The sequence below is a fragment of the Apteryx mantelli genome, chromosome 17 (genome assembly GCF_036417845.1).
Source record: "Apteryx mantelli isolate bAptMan1 chromosome 17, bAptMan1.hap1, whole genome shotgun sequence".
Taxonomy (NCBI): Eukaryota; Metazoa; Chordata; class Aves; order Apterygiformes; family Apterygidae; genus Apteryx; species Apteryx mantelli.
In genome coordinates, this window is record NC_089994.1 from 17,723,484 (window position 1) to 17,748,407 (window position 24,924).

The window sequence follows — 24,924 nt, forward strand, 5'->3', positions numbered from 1 at the left end:
CTGGGATTATTGCCTTTCTAGCCATGTTTCTAGAAGAACTGAGACTTAAGATTATCCTTTCCAGTTCTGAATATGGTGGAAGGGTGAGGTCTCAAAGATACTAAGTTCCCACAGGTTTCTTGGGAAAGGACATCCCAGTGAAGGAAATGGAACAACAATAACTGCCATGACTGAGGAAAAGGCTGCAGCGTAAGCTTACACTTACTAGATACCAGAGAATCCATTTGGATTGTTGTAGAAGACCCAACCCAAAACTTCATTTGAAGCTTGCATGAAATGCAGATTTTAGTGCTTGTAGAAGTGCTTGTTGTGAACTGTTTCTATAATCACATGTGTTCGTGCCTGTGTGCTTCCAAGACTCCTTTTGTCTTTTGATTTTTATATACTGGGAAATTTTCTGTAGACCTGGACACTACTTCAGCCTGCAATCTAGTACAAGTGTTTTGGGTTGTAATAACTGTTTAGACCAAGTGGGTTCAGCTGTGGCTAGAATGACAAGTAGGGTACCTATCTGTTTCTTGTTCTATTTGAAGGTGGTTTCATGGGCATCTCTCTGGAAGAGAAGCTGAAAAACTATTGACAGAAAAAGGAAAACATGGAAGCTTTCTTGTGCGTGAGAGTCAAAGCCACCCTGGGGACTTTGTCCTTTCCGTCCGGACAGGAGATGATAAAGGAGAGAGTAATGATGGGAAATCTAAAGTGACGCATGTCATGATTCACTGCCAGGTATGATGAAGCAGGAGCTTCTTTAATAGTACTACTTCTATGGGCAGTGGGTTTTTTATTCTAACAGGAGGGCCATTCTACACCGCTCACGTATTCAGGGAGTTGAATAAGTTTCCTCTTTCCCTGTGGTACTGTATGTGCTATATATCATCTGTTGGATCCAACTGACTAGTTTGAAAGTTTCAACATTCAATTAGTGTTTTATTTTTGACTGCTTGCCTGACTGAATCATGTCTTGCTACACCATGCTGTCAAGTACCTTCTAATAGATTTAACTTTGATTGCATCAGAAGTCTGTCTCTAATCCTCTGCTGATGGAGCCCTTCATGTTCATGAATCTCCTTAAGCAGGTTGCAGTCTCTTGGATAAATCATATAAAAATAGTAGTAATTGGACAAATAGAGATCCATCTGAGTATATCTGTCTCTCCTGTCATTTTTACAATGTCTCTCTTGATAGATAAGCAACATTCAGTAAATATTTTGAGTATTTAATCCAAGGAACATTTTAAAAGCTTGAATTTAGTAGAGGTTAGTTCTCCATTTAAGTACTATTACATTATAGTCTTCTGATTTTCATACATGCACAGGGTTTGCTGTTGAATAACAATCTGTGTACTTTTTTCCTTTTAGGATAAAAGATGTTGCAACAACTTCATTATTTAAAAACAGCTAAAATGCAATAACAGAAAATTTAGAGATAGAAATGGCTAAGACTTTAAAAGCTGTCACTGCTAGAATTTATTTATTTATATTTTTCTGGGAAGCTGGGGGCAGTAGGATAGAAACTGTTTTGTAGATTGTGGGTGTAGAAGGGACCTTAAGATGTTATGTAGTCTGCCTTACCAAGTCTGTCTAATTCTCCATGAAGACAAAATTATTCCTCGGAGAAATAACTTCACATTTCAGTGTATTTTGTTTGTATGGTAACCTTTCAAGAAAGCCTTTCCTTGATTTGCAGGTAACTACCATTAGCCTTTACGAGACTGAGGAAAATCACTTTCCTTTACTTCCTTAAAGTTGGGATGGTATCAGCCAATACCAGCCTTTCAGGACCTAGTGACAGACTGTTTTAGGAATTTGAATCTATTTCCAGAATTAGCTTCTGGGTTCTAATCATGTAGCTCAGATAGTCTGCTTGAGCTGACTAAACCTTGTTTCAGAAGGAAACAGCTCTCAAGGAGGCAGATAAAGTGATTTTCATTATGGAGGGCAATCCTTTTTGTCACCTAAGCGTGTGTGCCTGCGCACGTGTTTCCTGTTGTCTTTTTATTAAAATTTTACCATCCCTTAGTGGAAGGGCCTTACTAGATTTCTCTACTATATTTTTAAAGAAATCTTCTCATGTGTTGCATAGCCTGAAGATATTAGTGTAGACTTCCTCATAAGAAGTGCATTTATTTTGATTACTGAGCATCTGTCTTTCAAGGATCTAAAATACGATGTCGGTGGAGGGGAGAAATTTGACTCTCTGACAGATCTAGTGGAACATTATAAGAAGAACCCCATGGTAGAAACTTTGGGCACAGTATTGCAACTCAAACAGGTGAGTGAATGGAGAAAATACCACTAAATTTTGTTACCTTCAGCATATACTGTTGGGGAAGTGCAGTTTTTTCCATGTGTTCTATGAGACATCGTTTTCTCTTTCCTAATGCAAAAAATGAAGAAATAAAATTTGTGAAACTGGATGAAAAAGTCAATTAAATCTAAATGGGTACAGGTTTTTTTTTTTTTTTTTTTTAGCTGCTTGTAAAGGATAGACTCTTGTGTTTCTGATGCATATAGAACTTCTCTTGTTTTCATCATGGCCCATAATGATTGCAAGAGTAGTCCACAGATGAGACAACTTAATGCATTGAAGAATAACTGTGAGGCTTTAGATAAAAGCAATTGTTCCCTTCTCCCTCCCCCCTCTTTGCATGACCTGTAAAATTTTGAAGGCCAAATGGATATCTGGATCCTAGAATTCTACTTGTGTTACCTATATAAAATATACTTAATGGAGGGGTGTACAGTGCGTTTGTTTTAACTGTTGTCTTGCAGTTGTCATTGTTATACCATTGTTTAATATTTTGTACTTTTCTTAGCCTTTGAACACCACCCGTATTAATGCTGCAGAGATTGAAAGCAGAGTGCGAGAGCTAAGCAAGCTGGCAGAGACTACAGATAAAGTCAAGCAGGGCTTCTGGGAAGAATTTGAGGTACTTCATTACATTTCAAATGTTATATTAATGCTGATGAATTTCTGCACTACTAAAAAGCTAGTTTTGTTGCTGCCTTCCCAATAGTATCTCATCTCCTCCCCCTCCATCACTTCAAATCCCTGTCCTTGTCCCCTTCTCCTGTGTCAGGTACAGCTCATGTTAAAATCTGGCAGTTCTACTCTTGTGCCTGCTAACTGAACGGTTGAAATGTCTGCCTTTTTTCTCCAACCTGCGAGCTATCCAAGTTCTTCAATGCTGTTCATTCCATACCTAAGCATGATCCCTCCTGTATTTTTTCCCCATCCTGAGGGAGCCTGAAGTTCAGCTGTCGTCATATATGGCCCACCAGGACAATTAGTTAGGCACGTTCCTGGCTGCCTTTTCTCCATGTGGACAGGAAGAAGTCTGTAGGCAGGATTAACATTTCTGGAGGCAACAGCCTATTCCTAGCCTCTTCGCTCAGACCCGGGTACCAGTGCAGTAGCAGTATCTGATGCAGCTGGACCATGTCAGATTTATTGTGCATATGAAGGTGAATTACATTGTGCCTTCTCTGGCATGTCTCAGTGCAGAGGGATGGTTTGGTATGTGGCCTGCTGTGATTGGGAGGGAGGATACCACTGCTGTAAGAAAACTTCAGTGAGATTTCTCAGTCAATATATACTCTTGCCCTTGATTTTGTGGCTTCTTTAATAGCCATTTTTGTTGCTCTTAAAACTATTGTGAAGAGGGTAGCCTCACAAGTGACCTCTGAGATTAAAAAACATTAATTATACGTATTCCTTGGGCTCCTGGGGATTTATTTTTGTTTTGTTTGGAAGTTTCATTTAACTGCAGCCAAAATTCCATTTCCTGCCCAGATAGCATTGCCTTTTCTGTTCTGCATAGCTCTTAGGTGTTTAACACAGCTGTGCTGGTGCAGCTCTCCAGGCCTTTGAAGCCCTGATGATTTCAGGGAGCACTTACATTTGAAGGAAAATACAGCTGAAACTGGTAATTTCTCAAGTAGAGAAAACTAAGTGGGAATACTACATAACAGATTCCAAACTACTTGAGTCTACGCTGGGGCCTAACCCTTCTCTGACGACTGGAGTGACTTAACAGCTGCATGTGAATGATGATCATAATGAGAAGCTTTAGAAGTGGTATAAACTGGCCAAAACCATTATGTTTAAGATGCACAAAAAAATCCATAGTGGAGTGTGGAACTCCACCGGCAGATGGCAACAGGAAATCAGAAAGTCCTGTGATGTAAGCTCCATCATAAAGAGGCTGGTTTGGGCTATTGTGAGGCAGTTCTTAAGAAACTACTTGAATAGTGATGGATTTGCAAAGCGACAGTCCAAAGAAACTCTCCTCTGGTCAAACGTGTTCACTAGCTCAGTGCACTCTCCAGTCTGCTCTGTGACTGTTCTGGAAGGGGTGTGGGGGGGAAATAAAATCATGAAAAGCAAGGGATTTTTACCAAAGAGGTAACAAACTTCTCCACAAATGTGGATGCAGTGCAAGAAAGTGGGGTGATGGGGAGGTGGAAAGACACAAAATGAGAATTCTGCTTCCTATTCTTTGAAATAGTTTATTCTCCTAATTGGCTGCCTTCAAAGTCTGAAATAGCTAGGATACCCCTCCTCAGTGAGGAAGGAACAGGAAAGCCCAAGATAAACACAGCTGGTAAATTAAAGACAGCACCTTAAGCTGTTTGGTTTAAATTGGTAGCAGTTAGCTTCCTCAGAGCTGTATTGGTAGGAATTGTACCAGGTAACTAACCTGGGGTGCTTGAGCCACGTGTGGGTTGTAAGCAGGTGAAGATTGGCCCAGGTCTGCTGACCAGTCAGAATCCCAGGTGGAGGTGGAAAGCAAGCCAGCAGAGGCTACTGTGGTCATTCCTAAGGACTTAGGGCTCTGTTTGTTAAACCTACTCAGCAGTAGAGTGGTGGATCCTGTGTGGAGCAGTTCTCATCTGTTGCTTGTGAACCCCTCCTGGAGGTAAAGTGGCCTCAGCCCTTGAGAATTACCTCTCTTGCAACATGTGAACTTTGATATGTGGCTCTTTGTAGCTCTAATGGCCCAAACTTGCATCTGGGAATGAACTGCTTTTTCCAAAGACTGTGATCGGTGGTGTACTTCATATTACGGTGTTTCATCTCGATTGTGCCTGTGATCCCTGAATGGTTTAGCCTGAACACGCAATGAACATGATTGTTGCGAGTTAGCCAAGTAAAGTGTCTGTTAGCAATCTTCCCTGGAGACTCCATGCGTACCTTACTCTTATTCAGAGGGCATAAAAAGGAAAGCGTATACCCAGCTGGCTTGCCCTAGTTATTGGTGCCGGCTCACTAGAAGCCCTGTGAATTAATGATTTTTCTTGAGGGAAGCACTCTTGTGTGGTGCATTTAGGAATGAATTCTTGATTCTTCAAAAATGACTGAACTACTGCTTGGCATTTATGGTTTTTCTGACCTGTGCTCTTTGTGGAATAAACTTGTCTTGTAATGGATTTGTCAGTTGGTCCTTAGAAGCAAGGTGTTTTCCTGTCCTATAATTTTCCTGAGGACAAGTATTTGCTAGCAAGCCAAAAGTCTTACAGAGAAAGTAATTTTAAGAGATGAAAGATTCTTATTATAAGACATTCCGCTTTTCCTTTTACTGCTGTTAGTGAGGACAGCACTAATCCTCAAGTTATGATGTGGTATTTTGGGGGGGGAATGAAGCAACCTTGTAGCAGTTTTAATGTTATGGTTTTTTCATTCACCTCAAGTTAAGCAATGGCTGTCAGTCTTGGGAGGAAGCATGGAAGCAAACTCTGGGCTGTCCATGAAACTCTGCATGTGCTGTTTATGGTTTGGCTGTCCAGACAGTAGTTATAAATTACTTGTCTTTAGGCATATTTAAGGATGTACCTCTTGTCCTGTGAACCACTAGGCAGAAATGTTGGCAGTCTTCTGTAATGTTTTTTGCTTCTGAAAAATGGCTGTTTGGTGAGTTTAAGGCTTCAATAGTGTAGTAAAATACAGAACTACATTTCAGATTTATTGTTGCATTATGTATATCTCTTAATGGACTTGTTACAAGTTGCTGCTGTTCGTGGATATCTCCTCAGGGATGCTCAAAGCAATAATAAACTGTGTGAAGTGAAGATGTCTGAAGTTACTGTTTCCACACACTTGTTTCCATTTTATAACCTGCAAACAAAGCTTAGCTTTTGGTTCTTTTGCTTTGTGTTTCATTTGTCCAAGACCTCAGTGTCAAGTTTTGATAATTTATATAAAGGTTTTCAGTAATACTGGTTTAGCCAGGCATCTAAAAAAAAAACTCTTGCAAAGTGGCAGGAGGCAGGCTTACTGCAAAATGCCGTTTCACCCACGGCTAGTGATAGCAGGCAGTGCTTTATGGGAATGTTTTCTGTCTTTGCTTCACAGACATGAAACCTTTCAACTCTCCTGTGTATGGCTTTTGTTCTCCAGGGCCTTTGGTTTCCCTGTCTTTAGAAGGAACCTAATTGTCCAAGGTCAATACACAAGACAGTAACAATAATGGAGACCAAAATAGAAGTGAGCAAATGTGCCTGACATGCCTAAGCTTTAAAGCAAAAGTAACCTCTGAAAGAATATTAAGGGTGGTAATAGCAAAAGGAGCAGCTCCCTAAGTCTCCTGATGTAAAGACATCTAGTTTCTGGTCCCTCTAGCCATGTTGCAAATAGGGAGATTTGCTACCAGGCAACACTGCCATGAAGTGTGGAATTGCTGTTGTCCCTGTCATATTAATTGTGAGTTGGGCATAGAGAAGTTACGACCTTGTCAACAGGAAGAATTTACAGGTTTTCTTGTTTCTGTATTAGGATGATTTATATTGGCTAACCCTGTTTGCAGTTACTTGAGCAAGCTTAAATATCCCCAATGTTCTCAGGCTAGTCCAAGGAAAATCTCTGCAAAATCATGTGCTGGTTTCGTGAAATGGCCTTGTATAGATAGAAGAATCTAGGAAGTGGTATGTGGGTGTGGGATTTCTTATTTTTGCTCAAGTATTGTACATTGGCATTGTTTTGGGCGTTTTACTTGTATTGTCCGTACCTTCGAAAATACTATGGCATTCCCACGTGGACTTTGGCCTTGTTGATTTGACTATGGGTAGACAGGAAGCTTATTGTTGAACAAGGAATCAAATTTTGCTCCCAAGTCTACTGGCCTGTCCTCCCTAGTTAGTCGGCTTTATAGCATCTATGTGTGTAATAAGAGAGTGACAAAATTTGGCTTCCTTCATTTGGTGAATTAATTACTTCTTGTATGAAAGGTATAGCAGAATTTACAAGTTCAAAGTACTATTGCTACCCTCAGTGCTAATTTGCTTCTCTGGCTTTGTAGTGCCATCTGTGTGCTTTGATTATTCTCATCCTAGTGGGGTTTTTTTGTTTTTTTATTTTAATGAGGGCATAGACAAGAATATTTCACTATTCTGCTTCTGACTGCCTAAGGACTTTTCAGTATGCTTGATACTTAAATACGGTTGCTTCTGATGTGCTTTATTGGATTTCCTCTTATCTCCTTCCTCTTCTTTAGCTGCCTAGAGTTGGTCTGGCTGTGGTTTGCAAGCTGTTGTGGCGTTGCTGTAACACAGCCTTTATAATCTCAGGGGACGTGGCTTTGGGACTTTCGAGCAGTGTTGCTACACACTTGCCTCATCTGAAGGAGAGGAAGGAGGCTGGTGGGTAAGGCCTAGAGGGATCTAGAACAGCTCAGATGGAGAAGCTTAGCTTATAAAGGGCCTTACTCCTTTGCATACTGGCAATGATTTGAACATGTTAGTTATTAATCACTATCAGTACTAAAGCTGATGACAGTTCAGTGGGCAACTTTTAACCCCTTACATGCCTAATTCAGCAAGCAGGAGAAATGTGCAATTACTACTAACTTCTAAGCTTGGTAGGGAAGATCTAGTGATAAATGCCTATTTAGGCCTGTTCTGTAGGATGTCGCTTGTGTTTTTTGGTTTGTTATTTAGAGATCCCTTCCAGATAGCTAGATTTTTGAAGACAAAATTCTTGTTCCAGTTCTTTGTAGCCAGTTCTGTCTTCCTTGTGCAGTGTTCCACAGCTAAAAGCTTTATGGGACCAACTTGTATCTGCTTGGTCAGAACAATAGCATGAGAACTTTCTGGTTAGAGTCAATGTGGTTTAAAGAAGCTTTGAAATCATAGGTATGTGACTATAGACAGAAAATAGCTTGCCTTGTCACTCATTCTGTAGTATTTAAGTCACGCCTTCTGGTGCCTTGGAAGCAATGCTGTATTGAATTTGAATGGAGAAACCCAAGATCTCTCTCCCAGATCCTCAGCGGGCTTTAAAATCAAGTGGCAACTTTTCTGTGAGAGAGGATCACAGAAGTGATGGTAAAAGAGTCTGTACCTCTCTTCTTTACTGATGTATTGCTGCTTTTAATGAAACCAGTTATTTGTGCTGTTTTCATCTAGACTTTACAACAGCAAGAATGTAAACTTCTATATAGTCGTAAAGAAGGTCAGAGGCAAGAGAACAAAAACAAAAATAGATACAAAAACATTTTACCCTGTAAGTATTAATTTTTTTCATTATAATGTAAATCTTTTATGCTTTTTATGCTTTTCTATGCTTTATTTTTTGTTGGCTGGTAAATAGTGTTAATTAAGCACCAGTATGCTGTATCTTGTCTCTTTAGTGATAATTTCATCTTATGTTGTCAAATTAGTCCATACCATTTCCAATTTGTGCACGAATATGTGGTCTTTGTAGATACAGGTATTTTGATTCCCTGATATTGTGTTTATCTTCAGCTTTCATATAAAGGCGTCACATTCCTAAACTGGTATTCAGCAAATTGGAATGCTTAAGTTTAAGAGGATTAATTTATAGTACAAAAGGGCATGGAATGAATCTAGCAGTGTTTAGAAGCCCATTTATATTGACTTAGTGCTTGACTGTCCGTGCCCTCGTGAAGTACTGACTAAGGTGAATAAACATTTAGATGCTGTGATCCAGTTTCTTAGGAACTGGACGCTTGTCTTGAAGAAGATAGGAAAGGTTGAGTATTCTGACCACTTATTTGAGTTTGACAACTTATTTCTGGTAATGGTATGGAATTACCGATCTGATGGATATTTAAAAATAGCCATGTGTTCACAATTGTAGGATGCAACTGCTTAACATATTTATATATATTCTTCTAGTTGATCATACCAGAGTTGTTCTACATGATGGTGATCCAAATGAACCTGTTTCAGACTATATCAATGCTAACATTATTATGGTAAGTGTACTACTACCTACAGGAGTCTCTTATTGGCATAACTTATCTGTTCTTCAACATGCTCACCTGATTCCAAATTAGTCTTTTTAAATCTCATTTGTCATCCTTTGTTAAATTGTGTTTTGTCTCTAGCCTGAATTTGAAACGAAGTGCAACAACTCAAAGCCAAAAAAAAGCTACATTGCTACTCAAGGCTGCTTGCAGAATACAGTGAATGATTTTTGGAGAATGGTGTTCCAGGAGAATTCTCGAGTTATTGTTATGACAACAAAAGAAGTTGAAAGAGGAAAGGTAAAAACGGAACCTTAATTTGGCCTTGGGAAAAGTCATACATTTGAGTGCAAGTAAGAACTAAACTGCCTTAGTTGCACTGACTTACGAGTTGAAAGCTGAAAATCTGGTGCACCACTGCTTTCTCTGGAGACCTGGTAAGAAGGTACTGAGTGTCCTCTTTTATTGGTGTCTGTGGGAACTGAGGATGCACTCCTGTCATGTCATTGGGTTTACTCACTGAATTTTGGCTTCTGAATGTGAATGCAAAGTTATTCAGGGAATGAGCCTGTGGAAAGATGAGCGTAGCCAGAGAGGCATTCTGCATGTTCTAAGGAGTTAATTCCTTGTTCCTGTAACAAAATATTGCTATTTATTTTTAGCTTACCAAGCTTTTATAGACTTTATTAGGAAAAGCAGAGTTGTGGGGTTTTATTACTGTAAGAATGAATTGAGAATATTCCTAAAAGCTAGAAAATGATATGAAATTTGTTGCCTCGGATTCACCACGTTCAAGTGACATTTACTGGGCTCTGCTAGAATGCAATTCTCCCCTCTGACTTTACTTTCCATGCTTGATTTTGATAACATTCTTATGTGTTGGGCTAGTGATTTGGGTTGTAACTGCATCTGGTTAAGAATCCCTCAAGCAGGCATGATTTAGCACTTTTATTCTTAAAGTCAGGTCCTTTGCCTCTAACTGCCCTGTTCTGCATGAACACAGCTTTTTGTTCAGCCTCAGTAATCTGTGAGCCCCTTGTGAACTGCTCTGGCAATATTCACTGCTTTGAAGGAAGAAGTTTTCCTACGATGATGTATTCCAAGAACCTCTCTTTTACCTTTTAACATAGAGATCTTGCCTATTCACTGTCCTCTGGCAAATATGAGGTTGTTTTGTTTCTGGGTTCTAATGGCATATGGCAAAAGAAAACAGAATGACAGGAAATAGTTGAATACTGGTGTTCTGGCAATGGTGACGTTCCACTTTGTGTACAGTATAGTTTTATCTTGCTTTGGAATGTGTTGCTTCTGATTTTTTTTATTTTTTTTTGGTAAATAGTTTCTGTTCTTATTTTAAGTTTCTCTGCTTTTTTTTCCACATACTGTTGTCCACCTTTTTCATGAATATGATAGACCTGTTTCTGAGTGGAAAGCTGTTATCTTGCTAAATGAGTGTAACTTTTGAAGAAATCGGGGGTGAAGGTATAGCTCATGTTTTACTGTGCATGACTGATAATTGTGGAGGCTCCTTACTTCTACTGTGAAGGACAAGAGTCTTTATGTGCGCAGAAGATGATATTAGTAGATTTTATGGGCTATTCCTCACCTGGTTATCAAAACTGCTATTGCTGGTGTTTATAAAAGCCATGGACTCAGTTTTGTGGGTTTTCTAGGTGTAATAGACTTGTGCCCATTCATCACTTTTTATGAAGGGACCTTTGAAATACTTGATTCTGTTTGCTTCCTGAAAATACACTGAAGGAAGGAGACGCTATCCCTTTCCAGTGACCGCTTTCTTAGATCTTTGTGTTGGAAGAAGAGAAATTTTGAGATTGCTTTGGAAGGGTTGACTTGAATACATGTTTTTTTTGGATAACCTACTGAATGGGCCGTGCTCCTTTGCAGTTTCTCTGTGATTCTTTCCAAATTGTGCAAGCCTGCTTTCTGTGCTGTAGTCGTTTATATAATGCTTTAATGTTTGATTACTTAATTAGTGCTGCATGCATTGTTTTGTTTTGTTTTTTTTTTCTTGGTGCCTGTTTCAATTCTTCAAGAATTGCGAATAACAGTCCCAGTCCTGGTATAAAATAAAAGCTTTTTTATCTCAGGCCAAGGTGCTTTCAGATCTGCAGGAAGGAGAGAAACCTCTGGATCAGAGATGACTTCATGAACACATTGCCTAAGGAAGTGAGGAACTATGAAACGTCTCAGATCTGCATAGAACTCTGAACATGCTTTAGAATGCACTGTAGAAGCAAACAAATACTTACAAATTAAAATAATGGTGTTTTGGAGGCAGTCCATTGAGCTGATCATATATGCATCCTCTGTATCAGACTAATGCTTGTTTTAACATTGCACGTTACTGTTGAGGCTTGTTTATAGCAACACTTGCTTTTGTGTTCAGAGTTCTGTATTGAAAATGCAAGTTATATTGACGTACAGTAAGATCAACATTTTGTGTTTAGCTTGTATCCTTTTGGAGAAGTGGGGGAAGAGGGCAAAAGTAACAAAAAAAGCATCTTGTTGCCTAAGTAGGCTGGAAAGCATGTGTTCAAGCCTTCTTTTTTTTTTTTTTTTAAATTGTCTTCTGTTGGCAGAAGAAACTTCCTTGTTGCCATATTTTCATATTTGCAGTTACTAGTGCATATTTATGAGAAATATTTCTCCACAGTACTTAATGTTTGGTCTGCATTTGCGATTGCTAGAAGCCGTGTCTATATACCCACTGTAATTTCTCATCCAGATACTGTGTGGACTAGCATTGCAGTCATAGGTTAACAGGATTTGCTTTCCTGAGCTTTCACGGGAACCAAATGAAAGCAGTGAACTTGCTCTTTGGTGTGTGTAATATACCCCTGGCCAAAAATAATCTTCAGAGAGAAGTAGCACACAAAAAGCTCTAAGCTTCTAAAGCTACAGATGCATTAGGCTTCATTTTCCCCACAGGAAACAACTCTTTCTTGCGTGGTGGCTGAATTGGAGAGCTAGGTTAGCCCTTTTTGCTCCGATTCTAAATGACACACTTCCAAGTTTCATGTATGCTAAAAATGGTTTATGCCTTTGGCTTGTGTTTATTCTGCAATCTGTTAGATTTTGACTGTAGAACAGTCTGTAAGGCTGTTGCATTCCACTGGAAACTCTCAGTACTTTGAAACCAGTATTTGGTGGAGATACAAGTAACTGTATCCTAGTCCTCTATTTTTGAAACTATTGAGGATAAGCAGGTATTAAGATCGTCATGAAAGCTGCTAAGAGGAGAGATTGCCTGTACTTTTGCCTCAAATCATCCAGTGTGGGTGTGTTTGTTTTTTTGTTATGAGGAAAAGAAACCTTAAAGGTACTTTACTTTGTCAGTTAGCTGGCCAGTTGGTGCTAGTAATTGTCCTCTACCTATTTACAAGTAAACCCCTCAAATTTGTACGTTAACCAATTCATGAACCAGCCTTACCTCTTGCCGATTACTTTTTTGTTTTGAATCTTGCAGAGTAAGTGTGTCAAGTACTGGCCTGATGAATATTCCCTAAAGGAGTATGGTGTTATGCGTGTTAGGAATGTTAAGGAGAGTGCAGCACATGATTACACGCTAAGAGAACTCAAGCTTTCTAAAGTTGGGCAAGTAAGTATGTTAGTAACTTTGTCCTTTTAATTCAGGTTGCAAATCAAGAATAAATGGCAGAAATTGACAGTTTCTTTGGAGTCAGTAAAAGCACTAAGAGTGTAATAAATTGAGCCCTGTCCCTTTCTTCGAAGTTCCAGGTTTAGTTCCATACATTTTGTCTTTGGGATAATTGAAAATTCATATATTTAGTCACTTCTTGGTAGAAGATGATGCATGCCTGCAGAGCTTTGAGGAAATCTGGAAAGAGGGATGATACTTCTCTTAAGTACAGATCACATTTCAGTCTAGCTGGGCCTTTACTGGTGCCCTTTCAAGAAGGTATTTGAATGTCTTGTATTATTTTTAATCAAGGCACCTTTGGTCTGCATCTGATCTAGGGGCCTTCCTGTTCTTCAGTCCTGTTTGCTGTTGTGTTTCCAGGTTCTGTAGATCTGTTTATTTTTTTGCTTTGCTTTCCCTGAAACTATACCACTTCTTGCCAAAAGTCTTTAATACAGCCAATGGCCCGTAAAGCTGAGCCTAAATTGTGGCACAATGGTAAGAAAAAGAACAGTAATAAAGTGTATGAAGCTTGTTTGACTTAATGAATGTTAAGTGAAAAATAAACTGGTTGTCTATGGGTGCAGTGTCTAGAAGAGTGCTTTAAGTGAAGGATTTGAAAGAGGAAGGAATCAGCAAACTAATGTGGTAAGGAATGCTTTGGATGAGAGTGCAAAAGTAATTGTGGAAGAAAAACAAGCAGGGTGTATTAGGTGATATTTCCATGGGATGAAACTGAGTGGGGAGAAGTGTGCAATATAAGTGACACTAAGTAGGACAGTATGTAAGTTGTTAGATGAAGGTCACCATTAGTTAACCTTGGACAGAACCTTGCCGTGGCTTTTAACAATGAGGACAGAAATACTGTTGGAAATGACTGCCTGAGAAAAAGGGGGAGCTAAGGAAGCGGGTGATGTTCAGGCCAGGAAGAACTTTGACTTGTTCTCCCTTTTAAAGGGAGATGTCATACTATAGATACGGAGGAGAAGGTTGGATATGCTACCTTCTGGTCTGAGTTAGCTTTGCCAAATAAATGCTTTTAGCTGGATTTTGATCTGAAGAATTGCATTCTTTCACCTGTTGACATCTTCCTCCTAGGGGAACACAGAGAGAACAGTTTGGCAGTATCACTTCAGAACCTGGCCTGATCATGGAGTCCCAAGTGACCCTGGTGGTGTACTAGACTTTCTAGAGGAAGTGCACCACAAGCAGGAAAGCATTTCTGATGCAGGGCCGGTTGTGGTCCACTGCAGGTACAGTGCTGCACTATGCAGTCTCCTTCTGTGGGGTTCTGTTGGGCTGTCTTTCCTGCGAGGGGGGGAGAAGAAAGCTGAGAACTTTAAAAGAAAGCAATTTTCCCCGTAAGCTACTTGGGTTTTCATCTATCAAGTTCTTTTTGCTCTTTACATTTTTGGGAAATGTTGCATTTTAGATAGGTGTGAAATGGTTACCTTTTAAGCAATCTGTCTTTCAGAGCATTCATGTTGGTATGAATAAAAATTTCTGAGGCTGTATGAGAGGTGGTGTCAGTCTTGTCTAAATATATTCCAGGTACAGCATCATGGGAATTTGTCTCCCACCCCACCTCCTGCAAGTGAGACATCACTAAGTCTCAGCATATAAATGAGATACTTTTCATAAGGCAGGGAAGTGTTAGACTTGACTTTGTAGTTCTTTGATTCAAGGATGTTGTTAAACCCTAATGTACAGAAAATGCTGTTAATGACTTCTCTCTTCCATGTAAGTTGTTTAGGTCTCTAAGTGCTTTGGTCCGTGTGACCTCACCTGGTTTGACACTTTGGCTATAATTTAGAAGTCTAATGTGTCTTAATATTGGGTGCTTGCTTAGACTAGGGTTTCAATGGCTATTCAGAAAGCAACATGGTTATTTATTTTTATTTTTTTCCCCCCTTCTCTTTTTACAGTGCTGGGATTGGGCGAACTGGGACTTTCATTGTGATTGATATTCTTATTGACATAATCAGAGAAAAAGGTAGGGTTCCCCCCACTTTTACTTTCTTTTGGAGCACTGTGATGGTATCTGACGTTTGTCAATAAAAGGAGTGTTGATAGAACAGAGGACTTTATTGACGCTACAAAATGAGTGCTTGTCCGGTGTAAAAGGGTTCTTGGTGATTCACTCCTCTTGACTTAGTTGGAATCAAGTTGCTGAAACCCTGCTCCAGTTCTTCAAGATAATGAAAGCTTCCAGCTGAGGATTAGCCAGGAATCTGACTCTTCAAACAAACAAAAAAAAAGAAGTCAATCATGCATAGGTCTGTGGCTGTCAGTGTACTCCTGTGAGTTGATGCAAGTAACTTATTTTTAACTTATTTTCAGGGAAGGATATTGTATTTAAGTATCAGCTGCCATGCACACTAGCTGAACATGTATGTTCAATTGGGTTGTATTTAAAGTCTTCCTGGAACAGTGTAAAGTGGTGCAGTTTTCTCCTCTGGAACAGCTTTACGTGTCATGCTACAGTTCTAAAAGCCTGTGTACTGGAGATCAAAGATGAGTCCTGTGTGTTTGATCTTACCAACCTCACTTATTGCAAGAGCCTCCGACTATGCTAGATGATGAGACTGATCTCTCCCGCAAAGAGAAAATTTATTTTACTGTTCTTAACATTATGATGATTCTTTTTAGGTGTGGACTGTGATATTGATGTTCCAAAGACCATTCAGATGGTGAGATCGCAGCGATCAGGAATGGTTCAAACAGAAGCACAGTACAGATTTATTTACATGGCAGTACAGCACTACATTGAAACGCTACAACGCAGAATTGAAGAGGAGCAGGTACATTTGTCCTAAGTGTGAAATGTTCATAGGAACGTATCATTGGAGCAGGGAGTAGAATTGTTCTTTTGCTGCCTGTGACTTTTGGAGGCATGACTGCTGACTGGAGAACCAAAGCATCATGAAAAGGCTGGTTCTGCAACTGGCTTGTAAACTGTGTTCAGAGAAGTAAGCCTATGTTTCAATTCACTGCACTTAAGAATTACTGAAACCGTTAGATGGAATTGGAAAACTCTGAAATAAAGAACAATGCCTTTGGCCACTGGCAAAGGAAGAAAATCATTAGTATGAGAGGCTTTCCCATGACTGCAGCTAGTACTGCTCTACCTTCCATGAAAATGCTTTGGTGTGTGGGATTCTGTCGTTCCTGTCCCCCAACCCCTGTGCCCCAGATCTCAAACTCCTTTAACATTGTCTGGTTTTCTGGGCAAGAATAAACAATAAGGCCCTGTGAATTGATACAGAACCTTTTGCTCTGAGTTCTAAAGAGACTTCAAATCTGTCAAATGTATTTCTAACATACGATAATCAAATTCAATTTGATCTAAGCAAGATTAGCTTAGCAATCTAAGCTAATCACTCTAGTACCTATTTTGGGAGTCTAAAATTAAGTGTTAATTAGTGGAAAGGTAAGTATATTGGGCTGGAAGATTATAAAGAATGAGTGTGGTGATCCTGCAGTGCAGTATCAAAGGAAGAGAGCAGTTAGAGGAGAGACTTGGTGTGGTAAGCTGAGGGAAGGTTTGGGAATGGGTGGTGGTAACGGGAACAGTGAGGTGGGTGTGTGGAAGTACTCTGTTGCACTCAAATTCTGTAATCTACAAAAGTTACCTAGTATTGTGATAAAGAACTGACTTTCTGCCTGCTGTTCTTTTTTCATTCTCTGCCCCAACCTCTGGTCTTCGGGATTCTTATCTTTTTGTTTTGAAATTTCAGTATCTTCCCTTCTGTGGCTGCCTTGCTGCTCGGAAGGGGCTAAACCTGCAAGACTGCTCAGGCAGATGTGGGGAGCTGCATGTCTGTGGTTAACATAGTGCCAGGCTGAGATGCCAGCCTGCTTAGACTGAGTGTGTCAGCTCAGGCTTGGCATTCTTGTGTGGCTTCAGGCTTCTTTGGAGTGTGGCAGAGCTTGTTTTATATTTGCCTACATGAGGTAGACACATCATTTAGTAGAGAAGATAGATTTTTCTTCCTCTCCTTAGGACAGCTGTTGTGTGCTCTGGTGATTAGACACAGTGAAGAACAAGAAATCTCTCGTTTACTTCTTTTCCTGGCTTTGTCTCTCTTCGCCTTAGAGTTCCCTTGTATTTCTGTGTGCGTAGCTATGCAATGCAAGCCTTGTGTCCTCTGCTCTTGAATATGGTGTCTCTCAGCTGCTGTCATCTACAAGTGGCTTTGTAACTGTCTTTTGATTGCTGTATTGTTTTGAATAGTATTTTGATACTGAATGCAGCGGTGTATTTCTGTTACAGTGATCAGGCTCAGTTTAATTGCATTTCTCCTCTATTATATTACTAGCTCAGGAGGCACAAGTATAAAATTTCCTTAAACTGGAACAGAACATTGCTTTCCTTAGGAGATCTTGACCTGTAGCTAGGGCTAGTGGCAGCCATGGGAATAAAAAAGTACTCTTCAGACAAAAGCAATGCTTTGCAGTGGCTATAGGAACTAGTGTCTTGCAAAAAGCAAAACATATAGTGGGTTGGGAATGCTCCAAAGTATGCTTTGAGAGAGCAGAAAAAAAAAAAAAAGCAAAGTTAAGTAGAGCAGTAAAACACCGTGGGAAAGGCTTGAATTTCACCTAGTCCACAAAAGATAATTTGCTTGGGGATGAAACTCACTGTTTTTCAAAACTCTTGACTACTGGAACGTCCTTTTCTACACTGTAATACAGTTGCGGATGATAAAACCTGCAGCTGAACAAAATAGGTGGGGTGAGTTAGGGCACATCTCCAGGAAAGCGTGCAGAGGTTGATTTTTGTGCCCTTCCTGCTTTTCAATTTGGCTGAACACAGCCCAGCTCTGATGAAGAAACTACAGTCGTGCTAACTAGCCTAAGCTAATAAGGCCTGTTGTCAGGCAGCACTTGTGACCAGCTGGCCTGAAGGAGTGGAGATATGAATAGCTGCATCCATTCTCGTAGATGGGCCTGTATTTTATTTATATTCAGAAGAACTTTCCCTTTTGCATTCCCTTTTGCACTGCAGTGCTAAGAGCCTCGAGTCTTCACAGCATTAAGTATTGTTAAATATTGCCTGTCGTCTTATGGATGTAGAAGAAAAGCAAAGTGAACTGGGCTTAGTTATTTTTTTTTTCCTTGAAAATGTATATATTCTTTTATATTTAGGTAACCAGTAATTCTTAACACCCTTCTATTATTCTGAATTAGGAAAGATAATTACAGTGAATTAAGTTGGAGGAAGAAAAGCCAGAAATCTACTTTTTCTTAGCTTGTTTTATCTACTTCAGCCATCTTTTAAATAATAGAGTTGATCGATTTTTTTTATTTTTATTTTTTAATTGTATAATACGTTTGTAGCAGAAATTGCCATTCATTGTGCAGTTTAAAAAAAATCAAGCTCTGGTTTTGGGCTTCAAAATATTATTGGCAGCTGTTGCCAGGTGAGAGGCTTGTACCTATAACACTGTAGAATGCAGCAGAGTTTGAACCTTTGTATTTTGTTTAAATCTTGTTTTTTAGCTTTAACCTTCCAGGTTATTGATCTGGACTGGTGGTCTGTTTGAAAGTGATTTGTCAGGAGTAAGTGGGAGGCTGAAAGGGGGAGAAGTTCTTTAAATAATAGAACAAGTTGAACAAGTTTTGAACAAGTCTCAGAAGACCATCTTGAAAAACTTCAGCCTACATTGCTATGCAGAGCTTTCTTAATGGGAACTCAGCAGCCAGGTCTCCTAGGAGGCTCTGACAACCTCTGCTGTGAGATTGACTCAGGTCAGTTGATTTAGTACTCGTTTGAGCATTTAAAAAAGTACACCCTATAAAATTTTAAAGCAAGGCTTTGATTTATATGTAGGTTTCAGTGTACATTTTTTTTTTTTGTGAATGTTTGTCTTGAAAATGGAGAAAGCCGTATCCCCCTTTCTGTTCCAGTGTAGTTCTGCTTGCTGGAGCCTTCAGTATCTTTAGACGAATGCCAACACAATTGGCTGCAGCTTGTGGCATATGTTATGGAATACAAATAACAGCTTGGGTTCTTTTTATATCAAACCTAGTGGGCTAAGACGGTATTTTATTAGAGATCTTGCAAACAATGTTGTTACTCATTTGGCTACATCTCCAAGCTGGAAATAAGGTCAGTGGGAGGCCCACTGGCTGATGCTGTCTACTAAAGAATGAAGTGTGGTTTCTTCTGCCAAGTAAGATGAAGATTGTATATGAGTGCAGGTTCGCAATGTTGGTGCATCCTGCTGGAGATGGTGGTGGAAAGGGGAATATTGAAAAATGAGGCTTTTCAGCTCTTGCAACAAATAGCTAACGCCAACCTTCAGGTTCTATCTGTGCTGTGTTATATCTACAGAATTGAGATCTCTTGTGTTCATAGACAAACTCTTTTATTTCTAAATACAAGTAAACGTGGCTAGTTATACATGTAATTTCTGCGCTCCTTCAATGATTGTTTTTTATTAGCAGTTCAAAACCTGGCTTTTAATTGTGTTTTGCTTCACAGAAGAGTAAGAGAAAAGGTCACGAATACACAAACATTAAATATTCTTTATCGGACCAGACAAGTGGGGATCAGAGCCCTCTTCCACCCTGTACCCCAACCCCAACGTGTCCAGAGTAAGTTAGTTTTTGTTGTTAGTAAGTTTTGAACTGTACTAATTAATCTTTAGTGACCTCGAGTGAGAGGGAGTTATCACAGAATCTGCCCCAGACTGTTGCCCTGTACTTTGCGTTTAAACTAAATTGAGCAAAATAAATTGTCACTGAATTATTTTGTGTGTATGTGCCTGTTTTCCCTATGTGAATAATTATTTCATTTCAGAATGAGAGAAGATAGTGCTAGAGTATATGAAAATGTGGGGCTGATGCAACAGCAGAAAAGTTTCAGATGAGAAGATGTACAGGCACTTCCATGGAAAGACAGGTATGTATGTTCAGGAGTGACTGTGCATGCCCAACCTAGAGTTGGGGAGGGGGGTTGTGTGTGGAAGAAATTAGTACAACCATAACTTTAGCTGCTAAGTGGATTCAGATTGACACTTTGATATATTTTTATAACTGAAACTTTTCTGAAGAACTTCTGCAGCAACTTAACTGAAGAAAGAGTAAAACTTTCTATTTTACAGAGCCAGCTCATCTGTGGTACTTGTGCATCTCCTTTGGAGAAAATGTATGCAAAACCAATCTATAGGAAGGATTTTTCTAATGGCTGAAACGCATGTGATTTTTTTTTTTTTTTCTCTGCCCCCCTCTCCCCCCTTCATTAGGGAAACTAAATTTCAAAAGCTAATTTTAATTGAGTTGCATCTATGGTTACCCTTCCAAAGCAAGGTGGAATATCAGCTTGATAGTTTGGCCTTTGTTCTCATGTCCTTACTCAGCAGTGACATACACTGGAATTCTTTATTATCACTTTGAATAATTTGAGTGAATAATCCAGGAGAGTGGAATACTGTATGCCAGCAGAAGATGAGTAGTGGCTATAGTCTGAACTTTCCATGCTTTCCATGTCTCTTTGCAACTAATCTATGATCCTGGTCCATGATAAGAATTGGTGTGCATCTAAAGAGATTCAAGGAACATCTAGTCTCATGCTTGGTCTCATAAAAGATGCTGTGAGCAAGGTTACTGCTGTGCCTGTGTGGTGTGAGCAGGTCTCCATAAGGAAATGGAGTGAAATCACTATCTGATCTAACATCATAGCCTGTTACCAAAGCCTTTCAACTACTGTCAGCCAAAAGTGAAATCTTCAGAATCAAATTTCTTGCACTGTTGTTGGCATATTAGTAGAAATTAAATCTTTGCTTTTGCTGAAAGAGAAATTTATAGAGTCTCTTTACTCTGTTTTAAGTAGCTATTATAATTTGGTTCTTGCAATCAGACAACTGAGCAGATATTTTTTATTGGCTGATAAGTACATCTAATACATCAGTTAATGGACTGCGAATGCAGCAAAGGAACACTTTTGAATTTAAGGTGTCTTTAGTCATTAACTTCTTTTGAATTCTTGTCTAAAGCCTTTCATCTTCCCCCCCATATTTTTAAAGAATCTAGACATCCTATTTTTCCTTTTGCATGTGGTAACTGTAAGTATGCTTCATCAATTTGGTACAGCAATCTTCTCCCAAGTTTATACCCAAAGTCTCATCTTCTACTGCCAAAATGCCTTGCAGTTTATAAGCATGGATCGGAGACTTTTGGTTTGAGTTTATAGCTTTTCTGAGTCAAAATTGAGCATTTTCCTGTAATGTAGGACAGATAAATGGTTGCTGTTTTTCTCTAAACTTTTATTTTCTCTTCCCTTCCTTTCCCAGAAATGAATATGGTTTTTTAAAAGGTCAAGAAAGAGATGGAGGAAGCTTCACGTGAATGGTGAACTTTGAAGGCTTGGTACCTTTTTATTTATGGTTTTAATCCTTCGACAGTAGGCACAACTTAAAACCATCTAAAGATTGTTTATATCCTTTCTCTCCAATACCTGATTTACAATTGCTCATCTTCCAAATAAAAGGAAATCCTTTCTACAATGTAGACAGCTACTTTGTAGAATCAGTTTTGAATCCAGCAAGCTGTTGGACTGTCATCCATCTGTTTTTGACTAGTATTTTTGTTTCACAATATGGCTATTAGTAATTTCTTATTTGAGCAGTTGTGGGATTTTGGGGGGTGGGGGTGGGAGAGCAGTGAAATGGGTAAATCCGTTATGTTTGTGTAAAATACTGATGGGAACAATACTTGATTGTTTGAAAACAGTGGATCACCTGTGTGAATATAATCAGCTACATGGTAAAATTAGTCCTGATACATTTCAAACTGAGTTTCATAGGGGTGAGCAGTTGCAGATATGAAGGTGCTTTTTGTGATAACTGATGTCTTTTTTTGATCGCAACTTAGCTGAGTGGCTGGATGGGCTATTTTTGAGTAACTATGTAAGGTAGCCTTTACGTCAAATGAAACTTTTCATGTGACCTCTACCCAAAATAGGAATTTACTGCATCTCTCAAAAGACGCAGTGGCCTAGCAGTTTGTAAGGGCACTGTCTGTGTTAATTTGTCTGTGTTCATTTATTAAGCAAGAGATTGGACTAGTAGAGTTAAGGTATTCTAGAAAGCTGCACGATGACACCTTAACAGAATATTAAAAGCAGAGTGAAACAAATAACCCACTGTGCAGGCTGTTACCTTAGTATAAGGTAACCCTCTTCCCTCTTCCACAGGGGAGGTGGAAGCTATTGGGCCTTCAGTTTTTTAGTAAGGCCTTATGTTAGTGTAAGTGGCTGAACTAGAGTTGTGTGGGGAAAGCAGTGCATGGAAGCTAGCTATCCGCTAAAATTGCCTTAGCTGAAAAGGCCAGCATGGGCAGCAAAGCCAGCAGGCTTGTTCTGGTCCGTTTTGTCAGGCAGGAGTTTGCTACCGTTCTACCTGAAGTGCCTTTCAGAGCCACGTTGAATTTGCTGTCCCTGTTAGATTAAAAGTCATGTACATCTGAAACCACTTCTGATTTGTCAATGAAACAGATTCCTCTTCTAGAGATTCTAGAAGGCAGAGTTGCTGTTAGGCAGCCAGTTAGCTGGGTTTCTTCGCTTTGTTTGCTTTGTCCTATTTACTGGACCAGAAGCTTCCCTTGAAGACATTAGCAACTGCATGTGTGGATTAATGGCAGAATTGGTCCCTAGGAGCAGGTACCAATGATGTCTTACCAACATCTTCCCCTTGTTTTCGGGGAAGTTCTGTGACTTAGGTGGTGTTAAGGAACTATTGCCGTTTTCATACAGCATGTGCAGATGGTGAACACTGCATTAAATTGCTGTATGCAAGGGTGCAGGGCCAATGAAATTGCATTATTGGCCTTACTATGGAAATTATGCTAAAGCCTGGAATGTAATTAATGCAGCTTTGTGAAAGGTTAATTGGGAGATTACATTACCTTTTCCTGAGAGTGCTTTGCAAAATCAAATATTTGAACACTTTGTTTGAACTGAATGAAGGTGCTTCTTTAATGTTAAGCAGAATTTTGTTACTTTGCTTCTTGTCCTTTTTGTCTTTTGAGGTTTTGCTTTTGTTTTTTTTTCTTGGATTTTTGTTTTTTTGGAACTCCTGTCACCAGCATACTATGCGTTTTAATGTCATAGCCTCTAGTCTAGTCGTAAATATTTGTGCCCTTTCTAGATCTAAAATTTCTGTCACGATGAGAGAGAAATCTGGTCATTCAGTAGTGAGATATCTATTCTACATTGCCTGCCTCCCCTCCTGTCCCTATTTACAGCTTTATCCTGCTCAAAGGGATCAGTTAAGTGTTGGTATTTGTACAGAGCCATTTGACAGCAATCTAAATATTTGTTTAAAACATGGTAGAGTTGCACAAATTCTACACTTCATACGTTATAGCAAGGTGGGATGCATGTTCAGTTTGAAACCATTCTGCATCAAAATGGAAAGTCAAGGAAAAACAAGAGAAGGATCCTGAAAGAATCTGAACTCTGTTATGGACTCTGTTAATGTGATGTGTCTTAAGATTGACCTGTACAAGCAGCAGTCAGTTACATAGCCAACAAAGTTGCTTCTCATAACCTCATTTTAGCTGTTTAGAACTTGCCACTGTAGGAATGTGTTCTTGGAACCGGGGAAATCTTACTCTAGAATGTGTATTAATCTTGGGGAGCATATGGTGGAAGAACGTCAATGGCAAAGGGCGGAAACGATCCGAAAGACTGTGAATAAATACTCCATTGCTTTTTAACTGGAGTGTTAGGCCCTGCTGAAAACCAAAGGGGAGATTTTGCAAGGTAAAGTGTCCGCCTTTCATGCATAGGCGAGAGGGGTAATTTTTAGAGCTTTTTAAAAATTATTTTAAACAATGGTTGGGTTTTATGGCAGGTTAAGCAAGAGAGAGAAACGCCCTTTGGTTCAGGGGAGATAAGTGAATATGTGGGTTTCATGTATTTCTAGTGAGTTTCTAGAGAATAAATTTAAGCATTGACCTGCAAGCTGTTGCTGTAGCAATGGAATGGAAAAGGGATGCAGTTTTGAAGTGTTCTGTGGTGGAAGACTCTATACCACAAGGGAAATCTTAACACAGCTCCTAAGGCACAATAATTTATGCCAGCGTGAATTTGCTGCAGACTTCATTTACTGAATGTTTTATAGTATACACTTTAATTTCAGCTAACTGTTGTTAGGACTGATTGGTTCTCCTATTAATTCTGACCAAACTTTACTTTTTCCTCTTAAGGTATGTGTTGGAAACACAATTAACTTCATTAGCTGTATCCTAGTTATAAAACCTGTTTCCTTTTTCATTGTAGAGATGGGGAAAATCAGCTGGTACTAGGATGTATTGTTGGGTTTTTTCCACCCATAACTTCATTATTTCAAATTAATTTTTAATTTCTCCCCTTTTAAATAGTGAAACATGTAATTAATTATTTCAAGCCTGTTTATTTATGACATTATTGTGATTTTTTTTTTTTAATTACAGTACTAAAGACTAATGAAAAAGGATCCTCTTATTAGGTGGAGTAGACCTGGCATTTATTTTTTTTTCCTGCAATGTATGAAGTATTGTACCAGAGTATTAAATGAAATGTAATATTTTATTGAAAAATCTCTATCCTTTAAAAGGAATACTTTTAGGATGTCATCAATTTGATGTGAACCATGTAAATGTTGATAATGCGCTGTTTATTATACATCTAGTGTTTCAAAAGACTCACTTATTGCCTTTTGCCCACATACATTCTGTAGACCATTTACAATTGTCAAAATGTGACATTAAAATAATAGTTCATGTATAGAAATATTGGTGGTTGTCCATTGTTTTCTGTGCTGGTATTTATGGGTCTTAGTTCAGCTGCTCTGCTAGCTGCGTTGTGATTTTTATTGCTGCAAAGCTATACTATCAGAAATAAAAGCGTCTGTAAACATCAAAACTTAAAAAAAAAAAAGAAAAAAAAAGAAATAAACATCATTTTTCTTAAGATGGTTTGTCAGTTACTCTGTTTCTTAGTTTCCAGCCAGGAAAAATGGAGGTATTTATGGGCACCAACCTTCAAGTCTAGATCACGGTGTTTAGGAGTTGT

General features: G+C 39.1%; 1 protein-coding gene across 2 annotated transcripts in view; it reads left to right on the top strand.

Moving 5' to 3' along the window:
• Nucleotides 1-24,642, top strand: part of PTPN11 (protein tyrosine phosphatase non-receptor type 11) — a 31,844-nt gene extending 7,202 nt beyond the window's left edge. The window contains exons 4-17 of one of the 2 annotated variants that reach the window (XM_067306906.1): nucleotides 534-726; nucleotides 2,155-2,271; nucleotides 2,816-2,929; nucleotides 8,400-8,496; nucleotides 9,132-9,211; nucleotides 9,344-9,502; nucleotides 12,690-12,821; nucleotides 13,962-14,116; nucleotides 14,789-14,856; nucleotides 15,513-15,664; nucleotides 19,351-19,463; nucleotides 19,669-19,770; nucleotides 21,161-21,218; nucleotides 24,324-24,642. In XM_067306906.1, coding sequence (XP_067163007.1) covers nucleotides 534-726; nucleotides 2,155-2,271; nucleotides 2,816-2,929; nucleotides 8,400-8,496; nucleotides 9,132-9,211; nucleotides 9,344-9,502; nucleotides 12,690-12,821; nucleotides 13,962-14,116; nucleotides 14,789-14,856; nucleotides 15,513-15,664; nucleotides 19,351-19,463; nucleotides 19,669-19,738 — 1,450 coding nt within the window. In that variant the 3' untranslated portion in view covers nucleotides 19,739-19,770; nucleotides 21,161-21,218; nucleotides 24,324-24,642. Of the gene's footprint in view, nucleotides 1-533; nucleotides 727-2,154; nucleotides 2,272-2,815; nucleotides 2,930-8,399; nucleotides 8,497-9,131; nucleotides 9,212-9,343; nucleotides 9,503-12,689; nucleotides 12,822-13,961; nucleotides 14,117-14,788; nucleotides 14,857-15,512; nucleotides 15,665-19,350; nucleotides 19,464-19,668; nucleotides 19,771-21,160; nucleotides 21,219-24,323 lie in introns of those variants that run through there. The other variant, XM_067306907.1, reaches the window with a different exon arrangement.
• The last annotated feature ends 282 nt before the right edge of the window (nucleotides 24,643-24,924 follow it).